Source organism: Piliocolobus tephrosceles, chromosome 14 (assembly GCF_002776525.5).
Source record: "Piliocolobus tephrosceles isolate RC106 chromosome 14, ASM277652v3, whole genome shotgun sequence".
Lineage (NCBI taxonomy): Eukaryota > Metazoa > Chordata > Mammalia > Primates > Cercopithecidae > Piliocolobus > Piliocolobus tephrosceles.
Window position 1 is genome coordinate 7127146 of NC_045447.1, and position 17539 is coordinate 7144684.

The 17539-nt window shown below is 40.5% G+C and overlaps 1 protein-coding gene across 4 annotated transcripts in view; it reads right to left on the minus strand.

Moving 5' to 3' along the window:
- Nucleotides 1-17539, minus strand: part of NUP214 (nucleoporin 214) — a 114410-nt gene that overhangs the window by 45753 nt on the left and 51118 nt on the right. For all 4 annotated transcript variants that reach the window (XR_002732557.1, XM_023216931.1, XM_023216929.2 and 1 more), the window contains exons 23-26: nucleotides 17332-17493; nucleotides 14390-14489; nucleotides 4797-4872; nucleotides 2688-2766 (exon numbers count right to left, since the gene is read on the minus strand). Coding sequence is in view for 3 of the 4 variants with exons in the window: in XM_023216931.1 (XP_023072699.1) it covers nucleotides 2688-2766; nucleotides 4797-4872; nucleotides 14390-14489; nucleotides 17332-17493 (417 nt within the window). In the remaining variant the exon portion in view is untranslated. The remainder of the gene's footprint in view (nucleotides 1-2687; nucleotides 2767-4796; nucleotides 4873-14389; nucleotides 14490-17331; nucleotides 17494-17539) is intronic.

Below are 17539 nucleotides of genomic sequence, written 5' to 3' on the forward strand. Positions count from 1 at the left end.
TTTAGCAAATAATCGTGCTCTGTTTTAAAAATTACAGATGTAAGACATGATTGCTATAATATAGAGACATGCAAGAAGGTTAAAAGTGCAATCCATCATTCTACCCATGTTCAAATTCACTCTAACTACTTACTTAGAGTTTGGTGACAATCTTCAGTCTTTTCCCTACTGCTCTACTTTATTTATTTATTTATTTATTTATTTATTTATTTATTTATTTATTTATTTACAGAGTCTCGCTCTGTTTGTTTATTTATTTATTTATTTATTTATTTATTTATTTACAGAGTCTCGCTCTGTTTCCCAGGCTGGAGTGCAGTGGCGCAATCTTGGCTCACTGCAATCTCCGCCTCCCAGGTTCAAGTGATTCTCTTGCCTCAGCCTCCCAAGCAGCTGGAACTATAGGCATGCACCACCATGCCCAGCTAATTTTTGTACTTTTTTTTTTTTTTTTTTTTTTTTTAGTAGAGACAGGGTTTCATCATGTTGGCCAGGCTGGTCTCGAATTCCTGACCTCAGGTGATCCGCCCGCCTTGGCCTCCCAAAGTGCTAGGATTACAGGCATGAGCCACCATGCCCAGCCTTGCTCCACTTTAAAAGGGGGAAAGGGGAGAGGAAAATTGTATTTTAAAAGCCCAAATCAAATGAAACTAAACCAAACAACAACAAGAAAAAAAAAAAAAAAAAAAAAGCAAAAAAAAAGCCCTTCTAAAATAAACAAACACAGGGTAGATAGTAGTACAAATATTTTTAAAACTACTGGTATATGATGTAAAGTGTACGGGATGAAAAATCACAATCTAAATCATCAGAGTACTAGTTAAATTTAATAGGGTGTAACTACACAGTGAGGTTGTGGACATCTCTTAAAATGAGTAAGGTGGATCTGTATCATACCTGGAGAGACAAAGACATTTATTGTAAGAGGGGGCAGAGAAGGGGAAATAAGTTACAAAATCAATATATATAGGATATGCAGTATATAGTATATCCAGTATATATGCATTGTTTTTTCTTTAAAAAACAATGAAGTAACCTCAAGAGATATACATGAAATCATGATCTCTGGAATACAGAATCTATAGGGCAGCTTTCACACTCTGCATTATATCTCTACACCACAGACTTTTTCTGGACATGTAATAGTTTTACAACCAGAAAAACAATGAAGGCATTTCCATTATTAATTAAAAAGAGAACTGCTCTCTAGAGGTTTTAGAAATGATCTTTTTCAAAAAGAAACTTTTTGCAAACTCTTAAATAGCACCTTTCAGGGAAGTTTTCCTACCAAAAGAAAAAAGTTCTTTTCTAAACCTTGATTACCTGGCAAGTGAAAACAGAAGTGAACACCTCATAATGACAGAGAGGACTTCATGATCAGCATTGATGGTGAATCTTGGAAATTTCTTGCAAGTCACACTACTTGCCTAGACATGCATAAAGCAAAGTTCCTTAGGTTTCTTGGATTCTAACTCCAAGAGTGACAAAAACCTCTCCAATGAAGCCCTTGAAAAAAGAATATATGATCTTTCAAAACTTTTTTGTAAAATATTCAAGTCTTTGACAATTCCACTATAAAATTTTCCTTTTAACATAAAGCTTTAGGCCCCAGTCGAGAAGTGCTAGATACCTCCTTCTCATGTGAGGTGTACACGAAACTAACTGTGGTTCCATATCAATCCAAATTCTAGAATACAACTCTGGCTTATGCAATAATGGCTTTCTTCTGCAAGGAATAGCTACTAAAGATAAACCCAGTATCCAATCAGAAAGTTTGGGATTACAGAGAAAGTCAGAATGATTGTATGACTGAGATTATGAGAGGCAGACTGCTAATGTATGAAGTTCAATTTCTAACAGAATTTGCTTGAAGGCCCACTTAAGAGCATGACTGAAACAAACGCCAGAATCCATCCAGAGTGCTGTAAAAATTTAGTACTGCAGACAGCACAAGACCCTTGCAGCAGGAAGTAATACATGCCAAATTAGGTAGGCTATAATAAAGAAGCCAACAAAAGGGGACACTGAGGAAGACCCACATTCTGCATCAAGTTGGTCTGGGCAATGATACTTGGACAAAGTGTCTGGTCAAAACACTCATGGTTACTGTGAAAACCAAATTAAGAATAATTATGCTTGAGTGAGTGTAGGAGAAGTTATGTGAAGCCATAAAATCTCATAATAGGGACTCATTATATACACTGAGATCTTACAAATCTGTTTTACTTTCTCTACCTTACAGGTTTTTGAATTGGCACTGTGGACCAACAGAATTTTTAATTCCTTTGAGTGGAAGAAATAGCGTTTAGCATTCTGATCCATTCCGCTCTCAACTGTGATCATCCAGCAAGGAAGAAGAAGATAATACTATTGCTCCATTTTAGGAAAATAATTTAAAGGGAGGTTTTTCTCCTATTGCTCTATCATCTTTCAAACTAACCTCAAAATTTCAGAAGTCTACGTAGCCACTGAAGGGCATACTAATTTTCTAGAAAGTCTTCATTAGCTGAATGAAGCCTTTCAAATATGATCTCTTGTCTGTAGCCATACTACCCTAAATGCTCCCGATCTCATCAAATGTGACTCCTGTTTCCTACGGCAACTGTTTCAGTGATCTAGAACAATAACCCCTATTGTAAAGTGCTTCTTTCACCTTTATTTTCAAGAAAACAAAAATGTAAACTGACCTGAAGCTTTGTCACCAGATGATAACTGACCGGATGCTGGTGCAGGCCCAGATGGCTTAAGGGAATTTATTAGAGACCCCTATAACAGAATACAAGCAAAATGTTTATGTTAAACCACTAACCATCCTTTGTAACAAAGAAATATGCAAAACGTAAACATAAAAATGTAATTTAAAATAAGCAAGCACAAACACTTTTAGTTAAATTACCAAAAAGAAAAAGAAAGGAAACAAAAAAAAAAGGTCTCAATTTAAGTTAACCATGTGTAAGATCATACTAAAGGATGAAAACAGGCTGGGCGTGGTGGCTCATGCCTGTAATCCCAGCATTTTGGGAAGCCAAGGCGGGCAGATCACAAGGTCAGGAGATCGAGACCATCCTGGCTAACATGGTGAAACCACGTCTCTACTAAAAATGCAAAAAATTAGCCAGGCGTGGTGGCGGGCGCCTGTAGTCCCAGCTACTCAGGAGGCTGAGGCAGAAGAATGGCATGAACCCAGGAGGCAGAGCTTGCAGTGAGCCAAGATCATGCCACTGCACTCCAGCCTTGGTGACAGAGTGAGCCTCCATCTCTAAATAAATAAATAAATAAATAAATAAATAAATAAATAAATAAATAATGAAAATAGAAATGCTCTGCAAGCTCCAAGAAGGCAGTCACACTGGCCTAGTTCACGGCTATCTTCCCAGTGCCTAGCACAGTGCTTAGTACATCAAAAGCACTTGAATATTAGGCAGACAAATTAACGAAGGAGTAAATGAGTAAAATTGTTCTAGCTCTCAAAGCATGTACAATAAGGTTAAAAGCAAAACTGTTTGACTTATCCATCTCCAGTCAATGTTCCTTCGCTCATCATGATTTATGCCTTATCATGTGTTTTCCATGGTGAACACAAATACCTCCAGAAGAAAGATCAAATGCTAAATGCTTAAATGCCATTTTAAGTTATGGTAAACTAAGGAACAGAGGCAAGTTTGAGAACTTACAATAGGCAAGCTCTGATATCCAGTCTCAAATTCTGATCCCTAACACAAACTACTCATCTCAGAGACAGATGTAAGAGTAGCAGAGAAACCAGAATTTCCTAGAAAGAGTTTCAGCACTAGCCTGACTGACCTTCTAATCATTCCCTATCACTTTTTTCTGGATTGTTTCACTGTTTGCAATATCACCTATTTTTCTCAGGGACAATGTTTATCAGGCAAAAGCTTGAAGCTAGACAAGCTAGACATAATATCACTAAAAATATGTAAACTCTGACAAACAGGGATTGCAGGAGAAAACCAGATAACCTACACCCCAGACACTGATACTGTGTAGTGAAACAAGCAATGGACAGGAGGAAGTCAGAAGCCCTGGGACCCAGCTCTGGTTCCACCATTTACTAATCATGAGAGTTTGCGTTAGTCACTCAATCCTAAGCTGTGTCACCAGTGAGATATATCTAAACACCTATCCTCCCACTGTACATGGTGGTTGTATGGATTAACTGAGATAATGTGAAAGTAAACTGCAAAGCAAAATACCTCATATAAAAATGTATGGTATTAGAATTATGACCCCAAACTACTAGATGCAGAATGTTAAATGGCCTATGAAGACAATATCAGGTTCTGACTGACCTATTCTGATTAACAGCCATGTTAAGACTGGCATAAATTGTGGGGAAAGGATTATGGGCCTTTATCAGACTTACGGTTCATTTAAACAAAGTCAAGACTTAAAAACAGTACGGTCTTCACTTACAAAGGCAGACGCAGCATGAATGTTAAAAGTAAAACTCAGGCTGAGTACGGTGGCTCACACCTGTAATCCCAGCACTTTGGGAGGCCGAGGCAGATGGATCACCTGAGGTCAGGAGTTAGAGACTAGCCTGGCCAACGTGGTGAAACCCCCTCTCTACTAAAAATACAAAAATTGGCTGGGCGTGGTGGTGGGTGCCTGTAATCCCAGCTACTCAGGAGGCTGAGCCACGAGAATCACTTAAGCCAGGGAGGCAGAGGTTGTGGTGAGCCAAGATCACACCACCGCACCCAAGCCTGGGCGACAGAGCGAGACTCTGTCTCAGGAAAAAAAAAAAAAAAAAAAGGTAAAAATCAGTAAGTTACCTGCTTGGTTTGGTTAGCGGCCACTGGGGTCAACACTGGGTGAGGTGTTTTGGCTGTGGAGTAGGGCACTGAAGAACTGAAAAACACACAAAGCATATACTCAGAGAAAGGCATGACTAGGTAAAAATTACATTCATTCTCAAGCCAACCTTCTGTCCAATATACGATACCAGTTTTGGGAAGGATACAGCTGTGTGGGACCCCAATCCAACTGATTTGACATTTTTTTTGAAGAATAAATTTTAAAAATGAACTTTGGGTTTTTAGCATGAAAGTCAAAGCAGTGGCCTTAAAACTTATTTCCTTTCTGCAATTCTAAGAAAAAAATTAGTAACCATTCAGAACCAGATTTTTTCGTTATCCAGAGTATAAACCCTCCTCCTCCCTGGCCCTTCCCCGTACTATAGATCACACGAGGAATTCCTGATTCTCTAACCCAAGCAGGCTCTATGGGAAGCATTCTCACTGCCACCTATGCATCCAATTCGCTGCTACCCCAAAGGTGCTATCCAAAGAGATCTTAGCTTCTCACAGCAGCTATCCCTAGGGCTCACCAGGTCAGCACTCAAGGGATTCAAATGTATCACCGTTCCATTCCCAACCTGTGTCTTTGCTACAGCATGAAAAGTATACCCCTATTCACAGAAAGAGCTCTCATCATCTTTTGTTAACTCTGAAGTAGGTGAATACTATATGTGAAGAACTGTTATTTCAATAACTAGTGTTTGCATATGGGAAAACTACCTGTTAGTGCAAACATACACAAAAGTTCTTGGCTCCTAGGGGTAATTTTTTCAATCAATTTATCTGTTGTCAGCCCAGCACTACTCTGACTGGTATACATAGCAGTAGTTGCAGGACTTGGTTATTTTTCAGAACGCCCCTAGATTTAGGGAGGATTCGTATTTTCCATCAAAAAATTAACTTAGAGCCGGGCGCGGTGGCTCAAGCCTGTAATCCCAGCACTTTGGGAGGCTGAGACGGGCGGATCACGAGGTCAGGAGATCAAGACCATCCTGGCTAACATGGTGAAACCCCGTCTCTAATAAAAAATACAAAAAACTAGCCGGGCGAGGTGGCGGGCGCCTGTAGTCCCAGCTACTTGGGAGGCTGAGGCAGGAGAATGGCGGGAACCCAGGAGGTGGAGCTTGCAGTGAGCTGAGATCCGGCCACTGCACTCCAGCCTGGGCGACAGAGCGAGACTCCGTCTCAAAAAAAAAAAGAAAAAAAAAAAAAAATTAACTTAGAAGATAAAAGGCCAGTGCCTTACAGAAGAAAATTACCAAACTTAACAAACCTTACAAACACACTGAGATTCTCCACTGGAATAACATGGGAACCTTCCTAAACAGATCTTGATTTAGAGAGAAGGAAAAAATGAACTTATGTTCAATGAAACAAAACCCGTTTCATGCTTCTGCTGAAGTCAGAAGCAACTATAAATATGCATCTCTCTGGAGAAACACATCCCTGTTCCCCTGAGATAGTTTACCAACCAGGCAATATAGGTACAGCGTTCCCCCCTCACCTCTGCTGAATCTATACCAGAAGAAAAGAATGTGTGAGTGAGACTGCTGGGCCCTGAGCAATACCCGGGCAGACACAGGAGACTTGCCTAGAGAAGAGGGTGGAGCTCACAAGGATCACAAGGGAAAGGAAACTGTTGTATGCTTTCTCAAAGACAAACAAATCAGAAATAAAAATAAAAGCAGCAATTTATCCAAATTTTAGAAATTTTTTTATAGCCAAAATTTAGTTGTGACATGATAGTAAATTATGCATAAATAAGACTGAGTGTAATTATTGTTCTATTTACTTGTGATAATGCTATGTATCTCCTGAGTATCCTAAATCCCCAAATACACAAAATTAGGATTCACAGTACCTACACACCATGTGACACCCCTGCAGAGAAATGCTGTTTAGTGCAATCAGCCAGTAAACCAACAAATCACATCCAAGAAATCTCTATCAAGATCCAAGACAGCAAACAGAAAAAAACAGTATACTCTCAAACAAATATGTTCAACCGTTTGTGCATGATCATGAAACAAAACAATGGAAATCAATAGCCAGAAATGATCAAGGGATAGAAAAGCCAAATTCAGAAGTACCCATATTTTAGATGACTTTATTCTACTTTTTAGCAATATGGAGCTGAAAAATACCAGAAATTCATCTTGATATTCTTTGTTCTACACATGAAAAGCAAAATCAAAGGACTATAAGAAGAAAATGGTGCCGTAACAGAGTCCCAAAGAGACATCTCTTTACTGAGGAGGTCTACAAACAACATTGACATTTCCTGCAACACTAAAGCTCCTGCTTTAGAAATGAGGGACAGAGGCACAGGTCACTAAGAGTTTGGAAACTTGGGTTCTTGGAGAAAAATAAGACACAGAAGAGTCATTTTTTTCTGATTTTGGCCACATATTACCAGCACTACATGCCAATACAGGCAGACAAATGCACACATGTTCTATGGATGTGTACTCTACATACAATTATAAAGTTGGGTTGTGAAGCATTAAAATATCACCGAGGACCTTTGCTATTGGTCCCTTCAACTTCAATGAACTTCAACAAGGTAAATACTCATCCCATTGTTGTGAAAAGCCTCAACTCCTTGCAACTTATTTCAGGATTTTAAAAAGCATAAAAAACGAGAGACCTGGTTATGTTTTATTTTGATAAATCTTAATCACTATCACATGTATCTTTTCATATATACTCATGTATGAGAGAGTGGAACTTATCAAGAGTAACTGAAGAAACAAAGAAATCAACAGGAAAAAAGAATGAAAATGATAGAAGATACTGAAAACAAACACTCCATATTCAACTCTTGGGAGTTTCTGACATCTATCGATGGAAATATAACTGCCAACTATTCTCTCCATTGGTAAATTTAATGTCTTCATAGACACATTCTTTAAAATAGTATCCAAAAGTTTGTAAAAGCAAATTGTATTTCCTGCATGAATGTTTAGATGCTAAGTAACTTAAATAATGTAAGACGCAACTGCATTAGAGCTTTGAAAAAACCCACATTAAATATGAAAGAACAGGCCAGGCGCAGTGGCTCATGCCTGCAATTCCAGCAGTTTGGGTGGCCGAGGTGGGTGGATCACTTGAGGTCAGGAGTTCGAGACGAGGCTGGCCAAAAAGGTGAAACTCTGTCTCTACTAAAAATACAGAAAAATTAGCCAGGTGTGGTGGCAGGCACCTGTAGTCCCAGCTACTTGGGAGGCTAAGGCATGAGAATTGCTTGAACCGGGGAGGCAGAGGTTGCAGTGAGCCAAGATTGTGCCACTGCACTCCAGCCTGAGTGATAGAGCGAGACTCCATCTCAAAAAAAAAAAAAAGAAAAAAAAAAAAGAAAAAAAAAAGAGGCCGGGTGCTGTGTCTCACACCTGTAATCCCAGCACTTTGGGAAGCGGAGGTGGGTGGATCATCTGAGGTCAGGAATTCGAAACCAGCCAGGCCAACATGGTTAAACCCCGTCTCTACTAAAAATACAAAAATTAGCCAGGCGTGGTGGTGCACACCTGTAATCCCAGCTACTCAGGAGGCTGAGTCAGGAGAATCGCTTGAACCCGAGAGGCGGAGGTTGCAGTGAGCTGAGATCGCATCACTGCACTCCAGCCTGGGCGACAGAGCGAGACTCCTGTCTCAAAAAAAAAAAAAAAAAAAAAAGGAATAGTGTAAGAAGAATTTTTTGTGACATGGAAAATGTAAATAATTAGATTTCATGATTAAGCTGAAAAGGTTACAAATTTATAAAGCAGCATGCATCCAAATTTTTCTCTAACAAGAAACATTTTCATAAAATAAAGATGAAAAAATGTGTAAATAACAATCATACATTTGTGGTGGGAATAAAGGTGATTTTAATTTTGTTCTTTTTAACTATCTTTTTTATATCTATAACAAATATTTGTAATAAGAAAAACAAAAGGATTAAAGTTCCTTTCAAGTTTCTGGTCATTACTAGAGTTATTATTTTTAAAGTAGAGGAACATCTTTAAATCGGTGAAAGAAAAAAAAACTATCAATCTAGAATTCTTTACCCTGTGAAAATATCTTTCAAAAACAAAGGTGAAATAAAGACTTTTGCAGACATACAAAAGCTAAAAGAATTCAGATGTGAACCTCAAGAAACATTAAAGGAAGTCCTTTGAGCAGAAGAAAAATTATTCCAGATGGCAAGCTGGGACCAGACATAGGAATGAAGAACCTGGAAATGATAACTATATGTATAAACATGAAAACATTATTCTTCTTATTTAAATGTATTTAAAAGATAGTTAGCCGGCTGCGGTGGCTCACGCCTGTAATCCCAGCACTTTGGGAGGCCGAGGCAGGCAGATCACCTGAGGTCAGGAGTTCTGAGACTAGCCTGGCCAACATGGCGAAACCCTGTCTCTACCAACAATAGAAAAATTGGCTGGGTGTGATGGTGGGCGCTTGTAATCCCAGCTGAGGCAGGAAAATCACTTGAACGCGGGAGGCAGAGGTTGCAGCGAGCTGAGATCGCACCACTGCACTCCAGTCTTGGCGACAGAACAAGAATCCATCTGAGGGGCAGTGGGGAGGAAAGATAGTCAACTGTTTATAACAATGTATCATGAGGTTTACAGTACAAGTGGAAGTAAAATGTACAATAGCATAAAGGTGGTGAAGGGAGAAAATAGAATACTGCTGTCAGATTCTTACACTATTCTTTTTTTTTTTTTTTTTGAGACGGAGTCTCACTCTGTCTCTCAGGCTGGAGTGTAGTGGCCGGATCTCAGCTTACTGCAAGCTCCGCCTCCCGGGTTCCCACCATTCTCCTGCCTCAGCCTCCCGAGTAGCTGGGACTACAGGCGCCCGCCACCTCGCCTGGCTAGTTTTTTGTATTTTTTTAGTAGAGACGGGGTTTCACCATGTTAGCCAGGATGGTCTCGATCTCCTGACCTCGTGATCCGCCTGCCTCGGCCTCCCAAAGTGCTGGGATTACAGGTTTGAGCCACCGCGCCCGGCCTACGCTATTCTTTAGTAATGTAACATCACCTGAAGACAGTCTGTGATAAGTTGAGGATGTATACTATAACCCTAATGTAAGCACTTAAATAACACTAAGTTATAGCCAATAAGTCAACAAAAAAGTTAAAATAGAGTCATAAAGATATTTAACCCAAAATAAGCTAGAGAAACAAAAACTGAACAATAAACAGATGGGATAAATAGAAATAAATAGCTATATAACAGATTTAAACCCAAACATGTCAATAATTACACTTAAGGTAAATGATCTAATCACTCCAATTAAAAGTCATAGATGGTCATGGTTAAAAAAAAGCAAGCTAGGGCCACTATGTACTGTCTACAACCACGGTCCCCAACCTTTTTGGTACCAGGGACCAGTTTTGTGAAAGACAAATTTTTCCACAGATGGACAGCAGAGGGGGATGGTTTCAGGATGAAACTGTTTCACCTCAGATCATCGGGCTATAATTTTACATTTTATTCAGTTAGATTATCATACGGAGCATGCAATCTAGATCCTTCGCATGTGCAATTCACAATAGGGTTCATGTTCCTATGAGAATCCAAAGCTGCCGCTGATCTGACAGGAGGTGGAGCTCAGGTGGCAATGCTCGCTCGCCTGCCGCTCACCTTCTGCTGTGTGGCCCGGTTCCTAAGAGGCCACAGACCGGTATTGGTCTGCAGCCCAGGGCTGGGGACCCCTAGTCTATAAGAAATCCATTTTATTTTTTTAAATTATTTTTGTTTATTGTGGTAAAATATACTTAAAAAAATTTGCCATCTTAAAAGTAACCATTTTTAAGTGTACATATAGCTCAGTGGTATTAAGTACATTCACACTGTTGTGCTACAAGAAACCCATTTTAAATATAAAGACAAAATAAATTGAAATAAAAGGATGGAAAAGATAAGTCGTAGTGCTGGGACAACTGGATACCACATTCAAAACAATGAAGTTGGATCTCTACTTCACACCATTTACAAAAATTAACTCCAAATGGATCAGAGACCTAGATATAAGAGCTAAAACCACACAACTCTTCAAAGAAAACATCAGTGTAAATCTTTATGACCTTGGATTAGGCAACGGTTTCTTACATGTGACACCTAAAGCACAAGCAACAAGAGAAAAAATAAACTGGACTAAATTTTTGTGTCAAAGGACACATCAAGAAAGTGAAAAACAACTCAAAGAACGGGAGAAAATATTTGCAAATCATATGCCTGATGAGGGACTTGAATACAGATTATATAAAGAAACTTATAGCTCAAAAATAAAAAGACAACCTAATTTTAAAACGGGGCAAAGGAGCTAAATAGATATTTCTCCAAAGAAGATACAACTGGCCAATAAGCACATGAAAAGATGCCACTAGGGAAATGCTGTCTCACACCGAGAGTGTGAGATACCATTTTACACCACTAGGATGGCTATAATAAAACAGATAGTCAATAACGAGTGTTGGTGAGGATGTGGAGAAACTGCAACCCCCAAACAACACTGTTGGGAATGAAAAATGGTGCGGCACCTCTGTAAACCAGTTTGAGCTATGTGATCCAGCGATTCCACTCCCACATATATACCCAATAGAACTGAAAGCAGGGACTCAAACAGACACTGTCCACCAACAGTCTTCCCTGACCTCCTCCCCCAGCATTTTTCCTCTTGTTTCCTCTACTCTCATCACCAGAGGTCCCTCCTGGCTCCCTCTTCAACTTGTAGACATGCTCCTGCCACAGGCCCTGTGCTTGGAGCTTTCTTTGGAGATATTAATGAGACCTGCTGTCTGGACTTGCTCTCTTCATTCAAAGGTCACCTTCCCGAGGAGGCCTTCCCTGGCCACCCTATTGAAAATTATAACCCATGTTCAGACAATACTCTCTAACCCTTTTCCCTGCTTTAATTTTCTGCATCACACCATATCACCATCTAATATATTATATATTTTACTTATTTATTTTGATTATTGTTTGTCTCTTCAAACAATCATCAGTCTGTTAGTTTTTTCGGTCTATTTTGTTAACAACAAAACAGGCAGTTTATCTCCAGCACCTAAGAATAGTGTGTGGCATACAACAAATGCTCATTAAGTATTTGTTGAAAGAATGAATAAATGAATGAATGCACACAAAATAAATGTTTGTGTAACTGGCAGTTTCCCGGCTGTCTTCTTGGTTGCTATGTCTTACTCAACTACCCTATTTCTAGTAGCCAGGGCAGTATCATGCTCACAGCAGATGCTGTGTAAGAATCTGCTGAATCAAGCGATGGAGCACTGCAAAGGAATCTGAATAGCTGTGGGTTGGCGCCAGATAAACACTCTTCCAACGAACTGAATGGATGAGGCCAGTGAACATAAAATACACCAATGGCGGAAATATGTAAGCTCATCCTATGATAAATTTTCTGTAAGATACCATTGAGAAAAAGCTAACTGCAAAATTAAATACTTAAAATACACTTAGGAAACTGTTTAAAAGAATCTGTTCCATGAGAGCTGGTTGACAATAATTTTAAAAATAAAACATAAAAGAATCTGAAAGCAAGTCATTTTACAATGAACATACTGTCTCAATCTTTCCTGGGGAGGGGTGGCAGTAAATACCAATTTTCACTTTTCAATTTATGTTTGAGTAGAGTTTACCTATTATTGAATAAATGATTATTGAAAAGGAATGCTTCTACATTTCAGGCACCATGCTGGGCACACACATGAAATAATTATACCAGAGTCCAATTCTGTGGAGAACGGAACAGAAAGTTTCTTCAAGATTTCTTAAGTCGTCTGAGACTTTTTCTTGTCAGAAAGAGTAGACTCAAAATTACTCCTTGAACAAAGCCTTCATCAAAGATCAGCCCATATGAACCATTTAGGGAAATGAAGCTTGAGAAAAGGAGAAGTGGAATCTCCAAAGGTGCTACTCACACACGGTTAGCACCTAATATATCTCGGAAATACCAGACAATACTTCCTGTACCATATGCTGAATTTTCCCATCTTACGTAACATTCTGCCTTTCAGTGACTTTTCCTTGCCTTCCCTATGCTGGGAATCTGGCTACAATTCCCAAACTCTAACGCATAGTTCTTTCCCTTGAAAAGCTTGCAACAACCACAAATACCATCTTGGTCTAAACAGCATACCAAGGCTCCGAGGTCACTACAAAATAGTAATAGAGAAGGCTTGTTTTTTAGCTGTTAGTATGGCCCTGAGATAACTAAAAATGCCTCAAACAAGCAGTGTTGATAAACAGAACAACATGGAAAAAAAGAGGCCAGCGGACCAGTGAGACAGGGCCACTTGAGAGAGGGAAAACAGAGCCGTGGACAGATCTACTCTGTGGGATGGCAGAAGGCGGGCACACTGTGGAGACCCACAGGGTCTGTGGCTGCCCTTCTCGCTGCTAGACTAATCGTGGGCACCAGACACGAACTCCCTGAAATCTGACACGAGTCAAGATCCCCATGTTCCAAGCGAGGAAATGTCCCTCAACTCTTCCCTTTGCCACAGGGGATGGTGGCTGGTCTAAAGGGATCACAGTTAGAAAATATGCAGGGCAAAGCAGGGCACAGGCATGTTCTGTGAACCTGCCCAGGGCAGCGGGAGGCAGTCAGCACCCTGAATTCTGAACAGAGATGAGGACTAAAGACAAGTGAGCTAGGCTGGGCACAGTGAGGTAGGCTGAGCACAGTGGCTCCTGCCTGTAATCACAGCACTTTGCGAGGATGAGGTGAGAAGATCACTTGAGCCCAGAAGTTTGAGACCAGCCTGGGGTGACACGGCAAAAACTCCATCTCTACAAAAAATAAATTAGCTGGATGTGGTGGCATGTGCCTGTAGTCCCAGCAGCTACTTGGGAGGCAGATATGGGAGCATGGCTTGGGCCCAGGAGGTTAAGGCTACAGCGAGCCATGATCGTACTGCACTCCAGTCTGTGTGACAGAGTGAGATCCTGTCAGAAACAGAAAAAATAAAAATAAAAAAAACCCCGCCAGCACCACCAAAAAAGCAAGTGTGCTCCACCAGCAACAATCTAGCCCTCAAACATGGCATGATAAAGAAGCTAAAGTCTCCAAACAGAGCTGCTGTCTTTTAAAAGACTACTTTTTCATACAAAAGCAAAAGAAATGGGAAGAACAGAAATGCCCAGAGAAGGGAAGTGAGGGAGAAGAGTATCACCCTTGAGATTACAGTTTCCAGAATCAAGTCTGCACCAGACCCAAAGCATCAACTCTGGAACCCCGAGGGCATTAAAAGAAACAAAAAACAAAAAACCTGCACACCTAATGTATACCACACAGAGACTTACATGTGGCAAACAGAAACTGAGCATACAGTATCAAGACAAACTTTAAAAGTTTGTGAGGCAACTGTCGCTGGCCAGTTAAAAAGGACAATCTCCTGAAAATGCATTGTGTAGGCAGCCTTAGCCGTCACCCCCCTTATAACCTAAGGCGGTGCAGGAAAACCAGACTGTGACAGTGGCACTGCTGCTCCCTGCAGGCAGTCCACCGCTACTACAGAAGCAGCCGGGGGCTGAAACACACTGCAGTCAGAACATACCCCATGGCTGTAGAAGGGGTTGCAGGGTTATTCTTCAATTCCTGCACATTTACCACTTGAGGGACATTCTTCAACGTTGATTCAGTCAAAGTGCTTACAGCTATTTAAACAGAGAAGAGAGAACACCATATTAATTCCAGTAAAGGATAAAAAGTTCTAGTCATATAGAAATGAAAAACCAAGACACAAGCCCAAGCAGAGTAGAGCCTTATCATGTGAAGGAAATCTACTTTAGATAGTTCTGCAGCACTGTGTTCAAAGGAACACCTGGCCTACTCCATTAACACAGGTGATGGAACAAGGCTTCCTGCAACTGAATCAAATGTCCTGGAGTAGGGGAAAAGAATTCTCTGGCCAGCTTTTCTACAACAGAGCTGAGACACCTGCCACACTGCTGGCTTGTCCTGGAAAAGTGCAGCTTGAGCTAGAGGATTAACAGCATCTGGACTCAGGATTTCTGCCACTCATTCACTCTGTCTTTCTTTAACATGGGCTTATTATGTGCCAGCCTCTGTGTTAGCGGCTGAGAATACAAAATGTATCTGTAGTTTCTTCTCTAAAGAAACTCATGGCCTAGCGAGACAGACAGGCATAATAGATAAAATGTGGAAAATGGAGCTTGGACAATAATGGGGGAAGAGGCTAAGAGGGGTATATTTGACACCTACTTATCTTATCAGATTTTACTTTGTCTTATAATTTTTAATTGTATCCAAAAGACTTAATGACATTCTATAATTAGCAATTAAGGAAGCCTGAGCAAAGCTTGTGGCTCATTTCTAACTGCATCACTGACCAAGGTGAAAGCGGTACCACAAGCAGAACGATAGACCTGTGGTTTATTCTCTTTAATTCTCTCTTTCAGAGAAGTGACCTGGTGTAGTGGTGCATGCCTCTAGTCCTAGCTATCCAGGAGGCGGAGGTGGGAAGGTGACCTGGGTTCGGGAGATCATGGAGGCTGCAGTGAGCCATGATCGCACCACTGCCCTCCAGCCTAGGCAACAGAGTTAGACCCTATCTCAAAAGAAAAAAAAAAGCTTCATGCAACATCTTGCCTACGACTGCACATCTTTCATATTTCATATTCAAAGGTGCCTATACCTTAGAAATGTTTGCATCCAACATGATAATGCAGATCACACCACCTCCTGCTAAGTGGAACAATCCTAAATCCTAGCAGATTTTAACTTTTTACAAATCATTGACTCGATCAGCTTGATTTCAGCCCTGTTCAGCACAATGGCAAGATTCTGCCTGGTCCAAGTAATATTTAAAGAGATCAAAGAATTCTATTTTTAGAGAGCTCAAAGGTACCTTAAAAGTTATCTTTGTTTTGTTCTTCAATATATATGTTAGATGCCTTAACAAAGGTTTTAATATTTAAATTTTTCTTTACAATTTTTTGACTTATCACTGTTTAATGTTAGTTCTTTTTTCCTAAATCAAACCATTATGTCTTTCTAGTCTTTTAAAAAGAACTATACGTTGATAAGTGTTCCAAGTAGTGATACATCTAAAAAATAATTCTACTCAGCTAAAACAAAAATATTTGGCTTACATCTGTTTCTTGACCCTGGCACTACTGACATTTTGGGGCTAGATAACCCTTTGTCGTGGGGGTGTCTTACGCATTTTAAAGATTTTTTTTTTTTTTTGCAGCATTCTTGGCCTCTACCCACTAAATGCCAGCAACACTGCCAACTGTTTCAGGGGAGGAGGAGAGGGAAGTGGGGGCAGCCTCTAGTTGAGAACTACTAGCTTATAAAACTGATAACTAGTGATAACTGAAGTCCTTGAGACCAACTACGCAGACTGAAAAATCCTAATGTAGAACGTTTGGGATAATGACAAGTCTCTGATGAAATGTTAAGTGCTAACTGGCTTATTAGAGCTTCCATCTGTAAAAGTTAAATTTTATAATGTTAAAAAAAAAAAGCTTTGGTCAGGTGCAGTGGCTTATGCCTATAATCCCAGCACTTTGGGAGATAGAGGTGGGTGGATCACTTGAGCCCAGGAGTTTGAGACCAGCTTGGGTAACATGGCAAAATCCCGTCTCTACAAAAATTTTTCCAATATCTGCCTGGTGTAGTGGTGCATGCCTCTAGTCCTAGCTATCCAGGAGGCGGAGGTGGGAAGGTGACCTGGGTTCGGGAGATCACAGAGGCTGCAGTGAGCCGTGATCGCACCAAGGCCCTCCAGCCTAGGCTACATAGTTAGACCCCATCTAAAAAGAAAAAAAAAGCTTCATGCAAGATATAGTTGGAGAAGCAAAAATGCTGAACTGAGAAAGAGCAGAGGGTTAGAGTCTGAGTTCTGCTACTTACCGGTGGGATAGCCTTCACCTCTCTGAACTTTAGATTACTCAAACACGAAATGGTCATTCTTTTTGTTTGTGTTTGTTTTGTTTTAGAGATGAGGTCTCACTATGTTGCCTAGGGTGGTCTCAAACTCCTGGCCTCAAGTGATCCTCCCACCTCAGCCTCCCAAAGTGCTGGGATTACAGGCATGAGTCACTATGCCCAGTCAAAATACGTATTTGAATGGCTATTTTGCATTCAATGTAGTTGCAATCTGTAAGATACTAAGAGATGATGCTAATGTTATTAGATTATCAAATTTCAAAGGTTATAATTTTAGGGCTCTAAGCAGACATTATTCAAAAGTAGGATTAGAAACTTTGTTTAAAAAAAAAACAAAACCCACTGATTTCCACCTTAACTAAATGTGGCAGTTCTAATCCCTCCCCTCAAAAGCAAAGACTTTCAGACCTAGTCTCTGCCTTCTTAGAACTCTCTCCACAAAGGCAAGGGGGCTGTCACATCAATCTTCTCTTCTGAAGGGCACCAAAGAGAGCCCACTGTTTCTTGCCACCTGCTGTCCTGGCCTGTGACTCAGACATGTCATAATCAGCCTCTGTACAGGTACGGGGCTACAGCTTTTACCTGGTGCTTGACTGGCCATCTGCCGTCTGAGTGCTGCTGCGGCAGCTGCCTGCGGGGCTGAGATGGGGTGGGAAGGACTAGGTGCACCATGTTTCACGGTTTTCGTGGCAAGCATTGTGCTATCAGCCCCTTGAGGAATAATTTTGCTAGCAGATGTAGCCACTAAGAGAAAAAGCAAAATTAAGTGTGAGTGGGTGAGAGAATAGGA